The sequence below is a fragment of the Oculina patagonica genome, chromosome 13, assembly GCF_052425735.1.
Source record: "Oculina patagonica isolate OP01 chromosome 13, crgOcupat, whole genome shotgun sequence".
NCBI classification, from domain to species: domain Eukaryota; kingdom Metazoa; phylum Cnidaria; class Anthozoa; order Scleractinia; family Oculinidae; genus Oculina; species Oculina patagonica.
The window spans coordinates 23,875,319-23,891,271 of record NC_135770.1 but is presented as its reverse complement, the minus strand read 5'-3'; the positions used below and the strand labels follow the sequence as shown (position 1 = coordinate 23,891,271).

At 36.7% G+C, this 15,953-nt stretch overlaps 3 protein-coding genes across 2 annotated transcripts; all 3 read right to left on the bottom strand.

The window, feature by feature from the left end:
* The window catches only part of LOC144636392 (putative skeletal organic matrix protein 5), a 73,711-nt gene that overhangs the window by 26,883 nt on the left and 30,875 nt on the right, over positions 1-15,953 (bottom strand).
* On the bottom strand, positions 1,703-8,562 carry LOC144636400 (uncharacterized). The gene is made up of 7 exons (XM_078495605.1): positions 8,405-8,562; positions 5,862-6,145; positions 4,591-4,835; positions 4,001-4,115; positions 3,841-3,877; positions 3,337-3,463; positions 1,703-2,867 (listed from the first exon to the last, which is right to left on the bottom strand). The coding sequence occupies exons 2-7, from the start codon at positions 5,953-5,955 to the stop codon at positions 2,355-2,357; spliced, it is 1,131 nt and encodes a 376-aa protein (XP_078351731.1). The 5' UTR covers positions 5,956-6,145; positions 8,405-8,562; the 3' UTR covers positions 1,703-2,354.
* LOC144636441 (uncharacterized) lies at positions 8,568-13,463 on the bottom strand. The gene is made up of 6 exons (XM_078495653.1): positions 13,403-13,463; positions 12,624-12,868; positions 12,318-12,432; positions 12,145-12,181; positions 11,461-11,587; positions 8,568-10,487 (listed from the first exon to the last, which is right to left on the bottom strand). Exons 2-6 carry the CDS (start codon positions 12,816-12,818, stop codon positions 9,969-9,971), a joined length of 993 nt encoding a protein of 330 aa, XP_078351779.1. The 5' UTR covers positions 12,819-12,868; positions 13,403-13,463; the 3' UTR covers positions 8,568-9,968.

Below are 15,953 nucleotides of genomic sequence, written 5' to 3'. Positions count from 1 at the left end.
GTGAGGATAAAGAGATTAGTTTTTATTCATTTATTTTATTTCTTCTTTAAAAGGCTTTCCAGCAAATCCCACTTTTTGTTGGTTGTGTCATCTGTTCTTTGTTCAACGACATAAATCGATTTAAGATAAAGTAGAAAGCTTTCTATTTTAGGAGGTCTTGTTTTATTTTTACAAATCCAAATAAAGTGTCTGGCCAGTAGAAAGCAGAAATTAATTTGGCGGTGATTTTTTGAGCAGTCCGGTATCAATCCTAAGGCTACAGAGATGTTCACTGTGTAATGTTCTGGAAATATTTTAGATAATTTTAGCAGTTCGGTTAAGGAGTTCCAAAAGAAGATCACCCTGGAGCACGACCAGAAGAGATGCTTTAGTTTTTCCGGTTCTTCTTTGCAGAAAGAGCAGTTTGGGTCATCTTGTACTCCAATTTTTGTTAGGAATTCATTAGTTGATATTCGCCTATGTAAAAGTTTGAATTGGAACTTGAATTGAAGGAATTTTGCATCAAGAGATCTGAAGGGGAGCTAATTTTTTTTGGATGGGAAACGTGCTTTTTTTTTGGGGGGGGGGGGGATGACATTTGTCTGCTTAGAGGTATGTTCATTTTATAATATTTAACGCGACGAGCAGTTCAACAAACACAGTAAGCCAAGAAATAATATATACGTTTCCCTAAGATAACTTAACCACATATTTGTCTACAAATGTTAAATCACAAAAATGCTGTCTGCTCAACAATATGTTCATCTATTCACGTGACGAATTAGTTAAACAGACTAGCCAGCCAAATTACAGCCTATTTGTTTACAATGCAAAATCACAGAATGTTATCAGTATCTGTTAATTTTTGACACCACAAATCAATTCAAAAATTAATTACTAGTTATCAGTATTTTTGCTAAAACGCTTGCAACATCCAAAGTTCTAACATAGACAGAGGATGGTTGTACAACTACAACTTTATTTTCTACTGCCTTAAAGGACCCTAGTCAGCCTCCGCCATCCTCGATGCCATCAAAATTATAAAAACTATGTGGCGAAGCAAAATCTTATTGCGTTGCTGTAAGTTGTGTTATTGGAAGTCTTTTATTATCTTAAGCAGTTTCACAGTGATATCTTTCGTTTACACACGCTTCAGGTAAAATATAATTCCGAAACTCTCGTATGCAAACAAAAACAAAGGTGTGGCTGACTAGGGTCCTTTAAGATGACCTGAGGAGCTGACACGGTGGGCACAAAGTGACCCAAAAACGCTCACCTTCATTCATATTTTTCGTTTTTGATACTGGCTACCTGAAATTTTGCATAAATATAGAACTCGTCATTCTGAAAATCGTATGTTTTTTGTTTTTCGAATTTCGAATTTTTTGGCGGGAAAATGACGTCACAAAGTTGACGCCAAAATTTTCTTTTAATTAATGTGAAACATTTTATGACAGTTTCTGAAAGAACTTGTCGCAAAGATCCTAAAATTGAAAAAAATTCTGAAATATGTCAATCCAAACCAAAGTTATGGTGCATTAAAGTTTGAGTTTTCCGCCATTTTGAGCTATTTTTAGTAACAAAATGGCGGGAAATTCAAACTTCAATTAGCGATAACTTTTTGATTAGATTGACATATCTCAGAAAAATTTTCAGTTTCGAGATCTTTGCGACAAGTTCTTTCAGAAACTGTCAAAAAATGTTCCATACTAATTAAAAAAAATTGGCGCCAACTTTGTGACGTCATTTTCCCGACAAAAAATTCGAAATTCGAAAAACAAAAAACATACGATTTTTCAGAATGACGAGTTCTATATTTATGCAAAATTTCAGGTAGCCAGTATCAAAAACGAAACGAAACTTTGTGCCCATCGTGTGAAATTCGTGAAATTTTACTACCTTTTAAGAGGTCCCGTTTCCTTTGGAATTTTTCGCTCGTGAAAACCAAAATAGCTTTACCATTTACATCTCAACCGAAATTTCCGAAATTTTTTGCTAAAAGGTAAACAACCACTGTCAGCTATTTGATATTCTTGTGGTTATAATTTAAAGTTTTGGAGTGGGGTATAAATACAATTTCCCAGCCTATTTTTTCTAAATGTTCAAAATCCCAATCCCAGTTCTATTGTTTTTTGTCTGTGATTCTTATTCCCAGTGATTCCAATCCCATTCTTCCAATGAAAATTTGTCCAAATCCTAGTTCCCATTTTACCCCTTCAGTCCCCCTTTACTTATGTGTGATGAAAATTCTATTGAGAATAAAAATCATTTCAGCGTTTTCGGTCATTTTTTGCTCCTAACTACTTTTATGTGTACGAAGTCACATCTGATATGACTTTAGAAGTGGTTTGTTTGAAAGTTTATTGTTTTCATTGTCAGTGCACCAGGATATATCCCATGGCTTTGATGTGTTTGTTTCCATTATCTGCCCCATGTGAAGCCGCGTTTCCACACGTGATGGTTTCGTCAGGCCACCCCCCTGTACCAAACCCTATTCTGGAATCACAGCTGTTGCAGTCATGTTCTTGGTTACCAAGGATACCGATTCTTGCTCTGGAACCCCGGGAGCAGCGAGCATTGAACCCTTCCTTGTTACAGTTGGTCTGTAAGGAGGCCTGTGAACCAATCAGCGTCTTCCACGTGTTACGACCCAGTGAGGTGTTGCGGTATTGCCCATCAGCGATCAGTGAGTACAGAGAGTTGGCCTGCTTGTTGATATCAATGTAGTTGATCTGATGGCTGATCTTCATTCCAAGACATATCTTGGAGAAGGGTGTGTTCCAGTAGGTCGGCAACTTGGTCTCTTGAGTGTCAAACCCAGTCGTCCCTCCATGAGGGTTATGTTCCTTTTTATCGCTCCAGTATCCCTTGTTATAGTGAAAAGTGTTCTAAGAATAAATGAAATAAACATGTCTTATTTACCTTTTAGTGTGTATTATCACTGTATGTTATCAAGAGACTTGCAGTATTTTGGCGAGCCCGATGGGTCTGAAGGACAAATGATTTCTGCACCAAAATGTTCCCCAGGTATTCTCAAACTTTTTTACCCTATTTTCTGCATGATCTAATGAGATTTGACAAAGAAACCCTTACAGATTTTGTGTCGTATCCGATAGACTTTTGAATGGGTAGTATATAAGTCAATGGCCAGGTAAACCGTTTTTTTATTGAAGTGCAAACCATGTCAAAAGGACATTTTGTCTTTATTAATGAGTTCGTTGCAACCAAAACATTTTTCAAGCCTGTCTTAATTAAACGGAGGAATACGACAGTTATTTACTACCAAAGTGAGAGAAATAACAGGAAACCGCGAAATTCAACAGGTTTTATATTTATAAGACTTGACAAATGTCATACCTTGTTACCGTCAATCTTCATGACCGGCGTCCATCCTCCATCTCCACATCCAAAATCTCCAAAATGACAGAGAACGGAAATTGGTTTTGAGTCAAAGTGGAGCGTTACCAGCTCACTAACCCTTGACCTGTTGAATATAAAAACGTTTCTACCAAAAGTTAGTGCAGAAATTAATTGTAAATGTTTTAGACTTACAATTTCTCAGAGTGGTTGACATTTCATGGAGTAACAGAATATTGACCACAGTCCATGTTTTATAAGGGACTAACGTTTCGATCTCTTCGGACATCAATTTTTGTTGAGCTTTATAATCAACTGTTTCCTAATTTGCTCCTAATAATTTCCTAGATTGAGGTCATGATTTCTCAAAAATAAACTAAACTCTAGATGTGGAAAAAATACGTGTGTCATTTTTTTGAAACAGATTCATTAACGAAATGTTAACTAACTTTTTGATATCAATGACCTCAACGCAGTTTACTGCATGAAACTGTTATTACTTACTTGTTTCCGTCGTACAGTTCCTTGCAAGACCTTGCAGCTGGGAAAAAATAAGATAAAAAACATACCTCAGCTTCTCTTGAACAGGGCAGTCAGTGGCACTTGGCAGGGAAATTCGCAGGGTAATTGATATTCATTGATTAATTACATCAGTTCAAAATACCTTCATGGCAGTTTGGTCCACTGAATCCAGCGCGACAGATACAACGAAAACCTTTACTGGTGAATCCAGCTTGACAGGTGCCATTGTTCAAACATGGGCTGCTGCTACAAAGATTCTATCACGAAAGATTTATAAAAAGAAAAGATCATATAAACCTAGTGATGAATGTGTAGCTTTTTTATAGTCTTTGAACATACCGAAATATCTTCTTCTACACTTAGAAGCATGGGAGGCGCGGTGGCCTAATGGTTAGCGCGCCAGACTCCGGATCGAGCGGTCCGGGCTCGAGGCCTGGCCGGGGTCACTGTGTTGTGTTCTTGGGCGAAACACTTTACTCTCATAGTGCCTCTCTCCACCCAGGTGTATAAATGAGTACCGGCTACATAATGCTGGGGGGTACCCTGCGATGGAATAGCATCCCATTCAGGGGGGAATAGAAATATTCCTAGCTGCTTAATGCTACTGAAACCGGGATAAGCTCCCCCAGTATGGGCCGCTTGACTCAGGCTTCCCTTTACACTTAGAAGCAATGGGGCCTTGCAAACCTAAATTTTTACATCAAACTATAGACTTAAATAGCACTAGAATACCTCGATGGCCAGATAGTTAAAAGCTTGTCGACTTTCAAGATGGTTTTCATCTGTAGCGTTGTTCAACTCGCATTTGTGTTTTCCTTTCACTAAAGGCCCCAAATTTATGGACACACAACTAGGCTCCATATAGCACATCAAGCGGCAGCTCCCTTCATTGAGTACCTCCTTACTGCTGATCACGTGATTTTTTAGCGCCTTGTTGACAACTGGTTCCTTAAATTCGATGTTGCGACATTCGTCACCTAGAAAAAAAGAAAATTAAACTTAATTTTGAAAAAAAAGGAAATTCGAGAAAAAAAACGATATGATCTATCGAGAATTTTTTGTACTTTTTATCTTCAGTAAGCCGCCTTCAAGAAAAGTATAGTAGGGATATTTTACTCCTCTTTTTTGCGGTGTAATCTCATTAGCTTGCGGCGGAATAAATTAACTGAATTAATCGCACTCCATTCGCATTGTTTCTCGAATTTAATTAGACGCAATTTTAAAATTGAATGCGATGGTTAATGTTTTTCAGTGCATCTTTCTTCTCTTTTTGAAAAGACCAAGCCGCTTTGATTAATTCATGATTAAAAGATTCCAGGTTAACATTTCTTTTCTTTTTATCTTTAATTCGACAAAAGTGTTCAGAGGTCGACCTTGCTTGTCTTAAGTTGTGTTAACTCCTTGCATCACGTGTCACGCATCATTCATATTGATCACGTAATCCGGCGACCTGATTAATAGGCAAAACAAACTTTTTCGCAGAACATACCCAGAAATGTCAGCTTTCCTTAAGAAAAGAGTATTCTATATTTCTCAGATAACGTGCATGGTAACGGATAACAAGTAAATGCGGGTAACACTGAATGTTCTCGATACATTTGTCTGTTACCAACATCTAAGATTCTATAGCTAGGGCAGGCGACAATACAGAAAGTGCTACTGGAGCCGATTTGTTACCTTGCGTATGAAACAATTTCAGCAGAGCTCATGATGTAAAACCTAACCTGAATTTCAGCTGTCTCGTCTGATCGCATAGACCAGCAAAGATGTCTGAAATTTAGGCTGTGAAAAAAAAATGCAAACTCAAACTAATGGTGGATTTCCACTGACGCGTAATTTTTTACGTGCGTAAAAAATTTAGAGACAATGTATGAACGGCTTGCGTAAACGTTCACGCAAGTCCTTCACACATTGTCTCTAAATTTTTCCCGCACGTAAAAAAATACGCGTCAGTGGAAATCCACCATAAGACAAAGGGTTACAAACAAGGAAAGAATACTTACCAAAACAACCGTAACAAAAAGGAAAAATAGTTCCAAGTAAAATATAAAGGACGAAAACGATAATTGCAAACCGAGTCCTCGACAAAAAAGCCATCCTCTTCTGGATGTGGCGATTTATGCTAAACGCGAGAGGTTCGACCAGCAATATAGCACGGTTATTCCGCTTTTGACAGCAGATGTTTGTGGCTTAATTAATAACGGTTTTAATGCCTAGTATTAAACAAACTAATGGTTTCTAAAGAACGCTGCTGTCGTGCAGTGGCGGGTGGCAGGAAAATAATTACCTTATTATTATTATTATTATTATTATTATTATTATTATTATTTTTTATTGCAAAACACACACAGAACGTTCTTACAAAGTGACATGTTCGCTACTAATTACTTACTATACAAGGCTTTACGCATTACTATACAAAGCTTACTCTACTTACAGTACAATACACTGCTTACACTACCTACATGACAATTAAACTGTTTACAACACACTACTTACAATACAATACTCAATTTCTTAAAATTTAATATTTATACTTATAACAGCGCAATACAATTTATCTCTTTTAATACATTTGCAAAAAAACTACAACTACTTTTGGCTTATTAAAGATAATGAAAATAAAAATGGTAACTTATAAAAACTAAATCAAATTGCGCCATTTTTATCTTACCGACATTTTGTTCAAAAATTTTAACTGTTTCTGTCAGTCATTGAGAGGGGCTTGAAGGGCGTTGAAGGAATTACCTGTTCAGAGGACCTTAGAGCCTAATATATTGTGTATATTCGACTAGGGAGGGTGAAGATAAAGAGATTAGTTTTTATTCATTTATTTTATTTCTTCTTTAAAAGGCTTTCCAGCAAATCCCACTTTTTGTTGGTTGTGTCATCTGTTCTTTGTTCAACGACATAGATCGATTTAAGATAAAGTAGAAAACTTTCTATTTTAGGAGGTCTTGTTTTATTTTTACAAATCCAAATAAAGTGTCTGGCCAGTAGAAAGCAGAAATTAATTTGGCGATGATTTTTTGAGTAGTCCGGTATCAATCCTAAGGCGACAGAGATGTTTACTGTGTAGTGTTCTGGAAATATTTTAGATAATTTTAGCAGTTCGGTTAAGGAGTTCCAAAAGGAGGTCACCTTGGAGCACGACCAGAAGAGATGCTTTAATTTTTCTGGTTCTTCTTTGCAGAAAGAGCAGTTTGGGTCATCTTGTACTCCAATTTTTGTTAAGAATTCATTAGTTGATATTCGCCTATGTAAAAGTTTGAATTGGAACTCAATAAGTTTTGTGCTTTTGGTGCATTTAAAGGCTAATTGATAGGCATCGCTCCATTTAATGCATTTTGTTTCTTCTGTATTACAGTCTTCAAACCATTTCCGTTGAGATTGGGAAGAAAGCGTAGATTTTTTGGATATCAGTTTCTGATACACTGGTGGGCTTGTTCGTTGCGATTTTATTAACGTTTCCGAAAAGGTTTCGTATTCGGAGTCTGTCATAATAAGGTTGTTTTTGTGTGCGTCCCAGAGCAGTTTAAGGGCCGATATGAGTCCATAGTATCTGAGAGGACAAATTTTAAGACTGAATTTTGTTTGTAGTTCAAAATAGGATAAGAAATTATTTGAGCCATCTTTCAAATGTTTCACCTTTGTGATACCTTTATGATAACATTCAGAGTAAAAGACAGGACGGTCATCAATTCTGATCACTGAATTGTGCCATAAGTTTTGGTTAAGGAACTGATTCTCAGATTTAATTTCATCTTCAAAATTAACATCCGACCAGATTGTCAGTACTTCTTTGATAAAAGTATCCTTAATTTGAAATTTCTTTATGTCTTTCGTGTTGAGATTGCCCTTAAGGACTATTGGACCTCCACTTTTGTCTAGCTCCACATCAAAAAAAAGTTTCCATTTACCATGATTTTCTTCATCTAAATATTTTTTAACCCACGAGGCTTTCAGGGATTTGCTAAAACTTTCAATATCGATCATTCTGAGGCCTCCGCTTGGGTAGTCATTAATGATAACATTTCGTTTGATTCTATCTGGTTTTCCATTCCAAAGGAATGAAAAGAAAAGTTTGTTTACTTCTTTGATGACTTTCTCATTTGAAGGTAAAGGCGATAATACATAAACGAGTTGAGAGGCGACAAGACTCTTCAGGACTGTTATTTTGCCCATTAGTGTGAGTCTGCGATATTTCCAGCAGCTTAAGACAGTCCTTACCTTTTCTAATTTTTCATTGTAGTTCAAAGCCGCAGTTTCTTTCGCGTCAATTGAAAGCCAAACACCAAGAGCTTTTACTTTGTTTTTTGGCCACTTAAAGTTTCTTCCAGGAAGTGATATTTCAGAGCTACCACATTTTGATCCGATCCATAGAGCTTCCGTTTTTTTGTCGTTTAGTTTCAAACCGGAGACTTTGTAGAAATCATCCAGAGTTTGAAGACAATTTAGTAAAGATTCTCTTGACCCATTTAGAACTAAAGTTGTGTCGTCCGCGTATTGACTTAACTTAATTTCTTTATTTTTTACTAGGAATTACCTTATTATGAGCGGTCATAGCGATTTGAAAGGTGGCGTTTACAAAGAGTTAATTTTTATTCGTCTTTGCTAAGTGCCAACTTCCCTTTTCTAAGTGGAAATTAGATAGTTACAGAATAATACTGGTATTCCGTATTTTTTGTCTTAAAATGTCGTAGAATCCCGCAGATAATTCCACATTTTTAGTGCATTGGGTCTTTTTAGTTCATATGTTCAAAATAATGGTTTGAGTTTGTCCAATTATGACTCAAACACTCCGAAAACTAAATAAAATACAAGCCTCGGTTTTCTTGGAATTTTTTAATGGCGTATGAAACATCACTGTGCGTTAGAATAAACATTAATTTTGAAAAAAATAAAAATAAAAATACATTAAACAAATTTTAAAAGCAGCCTGCGCTGTGCCAGTTAAAGCCCAGCGTGACACACATATATGTATGAGCATAATTACAGAGAATAAGTCAGACCTTTAGGCTGCCTGCCGATGCATTGGAGTCAGTTGGATGAAATTGATGTTTTTACAGTGTTTAATATACCGGTATGTTATTTACAGAGTGCCGGTATGTTATTTACAGAGTGCACTAGCTTGAACATTGCCGTAAAAACCCGACATTTAAAACCAACCGAAAATGGGCATCTAGAGCAACACGGACTACCAAAGAGTGAAAATGAAAAACAAATTTCAATTCAAAATACTTTTCATTTTCAGACATTGTATACATTTCGTGTAATCTTTTATTCGTTATTCGTTCTTTTTTTCTTTTATTCTTGTGTTATTCTGGCTCTATTTTTGTTTTAGATTTTGTCTTTTTTATTTTAATTTCATTCTTGCAAATATGAATAATTTCAGAAATTTTTAGCTTTAAGAGTTTTAAATTATGGTAATTTTATTTTACTTTGAGCATTTTCTGTTAGTGTTCTCAATTAGTGCTGGCAATGCGCTAGAGTTCGAAAGTTTGTTATTTTCCTCGTCAGTGTACAAAAACATATCCCAAGGCTTTGCTGCGTCTGTCTCCATTGTCTGGGTTGTGTCATGACCACGTTTCCACACGAGTTGGAGTTATCAGGTTACCCTCCAGTGCCAAATCCAGTTCTGAAGTCACAAGATGAGCAGTGATTCTGATTATTACCAAGGATACCGATTCTTGCTTTGGAATGCAAAGGATTATTACTAACAACATTGAAACCTTCCTTGTTACGCAATTGCTCTGCAAGGAGGCCTGCGAACCAATCAGCGTCTTCCACGTGTTACGACCCAGTGAGGTGGCACAGTATTGCCCGTCAGCGATCAGTGAGTACAGAGAGTTGGCCTGCTTGTTGATGACAATGAAGTTGATCTGTTGGCCGATCTTCATGCCAAGACAAATTTTGTCAAACACTATCAGCTAGTATGTGATACATGTATTTCTGTAGTTATACTCGTAAGTGCAAGAAACTTCTAACCAGAACAAAAATTATTTTAAGGTGTTTCATTGTTTTTATGCTCTAAACTATATTTAAGTGTTTGATGTAACATCCGATATGGCTTCAAAAGTTCTTTGGGTGAAACTTTATAACTTTCCTTGTCAGCATACCAAAATGTACCCCATGGCTTTGATGTGTTTTTCTCCATTATCTGGTTGCCACTTAGCCGTGTTTCCACACGTGTTGGAGTCATCAGGATATCCTCCTGTACCAAACCCGATTCTGGAATTACACGAGGAGCAGTCATTTTCGTTGTTACCAAGGAAACCGATTCTTGCTTTAGAATGGGAAGACCTTGTACTTACGGCATTGAACCCTTCCTTGTTACAGTTGAGCTGCAAAGACGCCTCTGAACCAATCAGCGTCTTCCACATGTTACGGCCCAAATAGGTGGCGCGGTATTGCCCGTCAGCGATCAATGAGTACAAAGAGTCGGCCTGCTTGTTGATGACAATGAAGTTGATCTGTTGGCCGATCTTCATACCAAGACAAATCTTGGAGAAGGATGTGTTCCAGTAGCTCGGTAACTTGGTCTCTTCTGCGTCAAACCCACTCTTGCCTCCGGGAAGATTGTATCCAGTCCCGTTGCTCCAAAAGTTAGAATCGTAATGGAAAGTTTTCTGAAATACAAAGTAAAAGTGGTACTCTAGCTACTGTAGTCTGTTCATTTACTGTTTTCCACTTGGTCTTCTGTGTATCTATCCTAGTCTCCCCTCTAGGAAGGCCGTGTTGATTTTACCATCCCAGTAACCAGACTTCTAATGGAAGGTGCTTTGAGAAGGAATAGAATAAATTATATCTCTGATAAAACATTCCGACGAAAGTTATTTTTTTAACTTAGATCTCAAAAGATTTCAAATAAAATCGTTTTCAAATGTTATGCTATATTAAAAATGGGTAAGTCGGGAAAAATTTTGTTCTGAAGTTTATCAATGCTATTTACTTATTTAAAGGAAGACTTCTATATTTATTTATTAAAAAGGTGTAATTAAAGTATTTTTAGGCAAACAGAATACCGTGAGTACAGTAAGTACAGTAAAACTCCGCGAGTAAGAACCTAACATTTAAGAACCTGTTAGGCTAAAATTTGCAGATTAGACCCCCTTTTTATAAGAACCTATTTAGCCTAAAATTTGGAAATAGGTTTCTTTTTTGGTTAAAATGGATTAAAAATGTTTACTTTTGGGAAAATAAGATAAGCCGACATTCTGGATCCTCTTTGGAGATAGTAACCTAGGAGCCTTATCACTCCAGTTGCAATTTAAATGCCAAAGTTGAAAATTATAAAGTACTTATTGATACAATCATAAAATATAAACCACATAATATATGTATTAGTGCTTCATTTTTACATAAACACTTATGCGGTATGCAAATTTTATACAAGGTATAGGTCGAATACCACTAAAAATTCTGTTAGCAACAATGTAAATTTTTCTTCAGAAAATAAGAGTCTATTAAGAATCGAACCTAAATAGCCTAAAATTGTGTTAATTATCCTTTATGTAAGAACCTATTTAGGCTGACCTGAAAAAATTAGGCCCTTACTCGCGGGTTTTTACCGTACTTATAAAGACTGGACAAATTCCATACCTTGTTGCCATCGATCTTCATGACCGGTGTCCATCCCCCATCTCCACATCCAAAATCTCCAAAGTGACAGAGAACAGTAGTTGGCTTTGAGTCAAAGTGGAGCGTAACCAGCTCACTAACCCTCGACCTGTTGAATATAAAAACGACTATTAACAAGAGATAGTGCAGTAATTTGTTTTAAAGGCTTTAGCCTTAAAAATCCCTCAAAGTGGTTGATGATATATGGGCTGATAGAAGCATTGGCCATGTGGCTTTTGGAGATCTGACGTCTAGTTCCTTTAGCTTGGTTTTACAACACCTTGGCACCCTTTTTTCATCGCTAAATGTTACCGAAACGTGTCATTTTCAAGTAACAAACCAATTATCGATATTTTTAACGAACTATTTCATATTAAATTGTTCATCATCACAGAGGTAAACTCTGATGTGTCCATCTATATATAAACAGAACAAATGCTGGAAAAAATAAGATTCCCCGAGCGGGATTCGAACCCACGACACCCCGATCTCATGAAAGGTGCTCTAACCATTGAGCTACCGAGGCAACCACAGTGGAGTGAGTCGAATATTTGCTACAAAGGAAACATTGATTACCAGACATTTGCTCCCAGACCTCTCGGACTTGGAGTTACTTCCTGCAACGCATTTTGAACACTTTTACTGAGACTTTTACTCATAACTTACTTGTTTTCGTCATACAGTTCCTTGCAAGACTTTGCAGCTGGAAGAAGTAGAACAAAAAATATATGTTAGCTTCTTTAGAACAGAGTAGTCATTGCCACCTCGCTATAAATTCGGCTATAAAATGGAGAGAAGTGAAATTTAAAATTCCTTGATTAATTATCAGTTCAAAACACCTTTTTGACAGTTTCTTCCACTGAATCCAGCGTGACAGATACAACGAAAACCTTTACTGGTGAATCCAGCTTGACAGGTGCCATTGTTCAAACATGGGCTGCTGCTACAAAGATTCTGTAAAGAGAAATAAAAAATAAAAAAAGCAATCAAATAAACTAAGTGAGAAGATTGTAGCTTTTTTTATAATCTTTGAACACTTTGTATCGAAATATCTTCTTCTAGACTTAAGAAGCAGCGAGGCCTTAAAACTTGTTACTTTAACATTAAACCTTAACAGCTTAAGGACTTAAATAACACTAGAATACCTCGATGGCCAGATAGGTGAAACTTAGTCGACTTTTAAGATGGTTTTCATCTGTAGCGTTGTTCAACTCGCATATGTGTTTTCCTTTAACTAAAGGTCCCAAATTTATGGACACACAGTTGGGCTCCATATAGCACATCAAGCGGCAGTTCCCTTCATTGAGCACCTCCGCACTGCTGATCACGTGATTTTTCATCACCTTGTTGTCAACTGGTTCCTTGAACTCGATGTTACGACATTCGTCGCCTTCAAAAGACACAAATGAAAAAATTAAATGCGAGCAAACAATGTAATTTATTTTTTAGAGTGCATCCTTCTTTTTTATTTAGAAAACTGTTTCAAACCGCTCCGATTAAAAGCGATAAAAAAGATTTCTAACCAAAATTTCCTTTTTATCTTCAATGTGACTAAAAGTATTCGGAGATCTCGCTTGTGAAAAATTGTGTTTATGTCGATCGTTTATATCCATAATAGATGAATCGAGCATAATCAAAGGTTTCTGGCCTAATTTAATGCCAGAAACATAACGGATAACGAGTGCGGAAAGTGAATGCGTGAATTTTCTCGGCACATTTCCCTTCCATTAACATTTAAGATTCTGTTGCTAGGGCAGGCGTCAATGCAGAAAGTAATTACTTGAGCACATTTAATGCCTTGCATTTGAGAACTATATCAGCAGAGAAACAAAAAGCCGTGCCTCAATTTCGGCTGTATTCCCTAAAAAACTCCTGCAAAACTCAAACTAAGATGATGAATAACAAACACTGAATGAATACTTACCAAAGCAACCACAGCAAAATGGGAAAATAGTTCCAAGAAAAATATAAAGGACGAAAACGATAATTGCGCGTGTCCTCGACAAAGAAGCCATCCTCTCTCTCGATGTAGCGACTTATGCAAACACGCGAGAGTTTCAGCCAATATAGGAAAGTTTTTCAGCGTTTGACAGCAGACGTTTGTAGACTCAAGTATGTAAATATCTCAATTTCGAATGGCTCAATACCTTGTATGAAACAAACTGATGGTTTTTAAAAAAATCTGCTGTCGTGTATCGGCGGGTGGCAGGAAAATGATAATAAGCTTATTATTAAGTAAAGGACGGCCGTAGCGATTTGAAAGCTGACGTTGATGAAAGGCTTATTTCTATTCTGTGTTAAGTGATAACTTCTTTTGTCCATTTTGTTAGTTAATTATAGCATATAACTAAAACACCGTCTTCAGAGTTAAATGTCGTTGAATCCTGCAGATTATTGCACATTTCCAGTGCAAATGGGTTTTTCTAATTTGTATGTTTTCCAGTTTTCCGGAAACCTTAGTATTCGATATATATTTTGGCTAGAGTTTGTCCAATTATGACTCAAACACTCCCGAACTCAAATAAAATATGATCTTCGGTTTTCTTGGATTTTTTTAAATCGCGTATGAAACACCTTGGTGCGGTAGAATAAACATTAGGATAAAAACAAAAATAGATTAAACAAACAAATTTTAAAAGCAGTCTGCACTGTGCCAGTTAAAGCTCATCAAGACACGTATTCCAGCTATTAACAATCTCCAAAGCTACTGAATTTTTTACACAAAGGACGATAATTGCAGAAAATTATTCAGACCTTAAGGTCGCGGGGGATACCTACAGCATGAATAAATTCATGAAGGGAAATTTTGCTTGACCTGCATCTTTTAAAACGCTTATTTCTCAGCTGTTATGGGTGTGATTAAGCTCAAATTTTACAGCGACATAAAGAAATGATGAAAGATTGTGTTTGTCATCTTTTTTGGTAGTTTGCATTTAACGGCGATGTTATAGCCTCGTTAGTGCTAAATTGGGAAAAAAACATGATTTTGTGGCAGAGTTTGCGGAACGAGTAGGAGACAGCACACTGTGATCTTGTCAAAAACTAATCAGTCAATACCCCTAGAGTGTCATAACAAAAGCGGATTTTTTTAATTTAAAGTTTACCAGCAAGTTATGGCGGTTTAAGTGCGCAAATTTGAATTTAATGTCTTCTACCTCTTTCTAAAAGCGCTCTTTTAAAATTCCGCTTCTGTTATGACACACTACAGTATTCATAGTTTACCTATCTGCAGTGGCAAGTCATGAAGTTTTGTATCCGTGCTGTATTCTCTGCCACAAAATTGTCAAAAAAGTCCAAACTTTGAGATTTCCGAAGGTGTCCCGACCTAAATACGATCATTTTGCCAAGGAGAGATGTAATTATGGTAATTATATTCCACGCTTTTATGGTGAGAACAATGCGTTTTTAAAAAGGACACGATTGTTTACGCCGCACTTTTTTGTGATTACTCTGAGTGCAGAAATATTCAAATTTAATAAGCTCGAAGACTTCCTACAATCTATATGAACGTATATCGCTAAGTGTTGTTTTAAATTGGTTAAAATATCAAAGAAACAGGGATTTTTTGTCCAGTCATAAATATCTCGTAAAGTTGTCGATGTCAGTCGTTGTACGTCGTGCATACGCTTTAAATAAATGCATAATGATGAGCCAAAGGTGTCCCCCGCGACCTTAAGGCCCGGGCAAACGCACACAACATTTCAACGCAACATGTCCCAACATTTTTGCGCACAGCATGTTGCAATCGTTTCGCCACCCTCTTGCAACATGTTGGATGATGTTGGACCAAGTATGAAAATAGTCAAATTTATTCCCCAACATCTCGCAACATTTTTGGATGTTGCATGATGTTGTACACGTTTGGCCACGTGCACGTTCGCGCAACATTGTTGCGCCGGAGCATGCGCATTAGTTCAGTTTGCGTCATCCAACATATTGCAACAGGGTTGCCAGCTGGACCCAACAATGTTGGGATATGTTGCGTTGAGATGTTGCGTGCGTTTGGCCGGGCCTTAAGGGCTGAATAATTTTTAGGGCTACCTGCCTAGGCTGGAAGTCAATTGTAGGACATTGATGTTGTTGTTCTTATTGCATTGAATACGAGTTATTTAAAAACCCGACGTTTAAAACAAGAAGTCTGCTGTAGAAGGCAAACAATTTTCCGTATTGATATCGCATATATTTGAATCATTTCATCTTTTATTCTTGCAAATATAACATATCAAGGAATTTTAGATTTTAGAGTTTTAAAGTATGGTAATTTTATTTGTCTTCCACCATTTTGTGTTTGGTGTCCCCGATTAGCGCTAGCAATACACTAGAATTTGTAATAAGACGCGTAAATAAAGGTTTTTTACTTTAGTTTGAGTTGCTCAAAATTAATCACTCAATTCGTGCCAAACATTTAAACATAAGTTAACTCTTTTGCATGCATGCATATATTTTATTTTTACTTTTAAATATCTTTGTTTCTA

Bases quoted from the DNA above. Each gene is read 5' to 3' on its own strand.
- LOC144636400 (XM_078495605.1), bottom strand. From the start codon at position 5,955: ATGGCTTTTTTGTCGAGGACTCGGTTTGCAATTATCGTTTTCGTCCTT. The intron at 4,836-5,861 runs GTAAGTATTCTT...CTTTTTTTCTAG, and splicing joins TTTTTGTTACGGTTGTTTTG to GTGACGAATGTCGCAACATC. The intron at 2,868-3,336 runs GTATGACATTTG...ATTTATTCTTAG, and splicing joins TGAAGATTGACGGTAACAAG to AACACTTTTCACTATAACAA.
- LOC144636441 (XM_078495653.1), bottom strand. From the start codon at position 12,818: ATGAAAAATCACGTGATCAGCAGTGCGGAGGTGCTCAATGAAGGGAAC. The intron at 12,433-12,623 runs GTATTCTAGTGT...TTCTCTTTACAG, and splicing joins TCACCTATCTGGCCATCGAG to AATCTTTGTAGCAGCAGCCC. The intron at 11,588-12,144 runs GTAAGTTATGAG...TATATTCAACAG, and splicing joins GAACTGTATGACGAAAACAA to GTCGAGGGTTAGTGAGCTGG.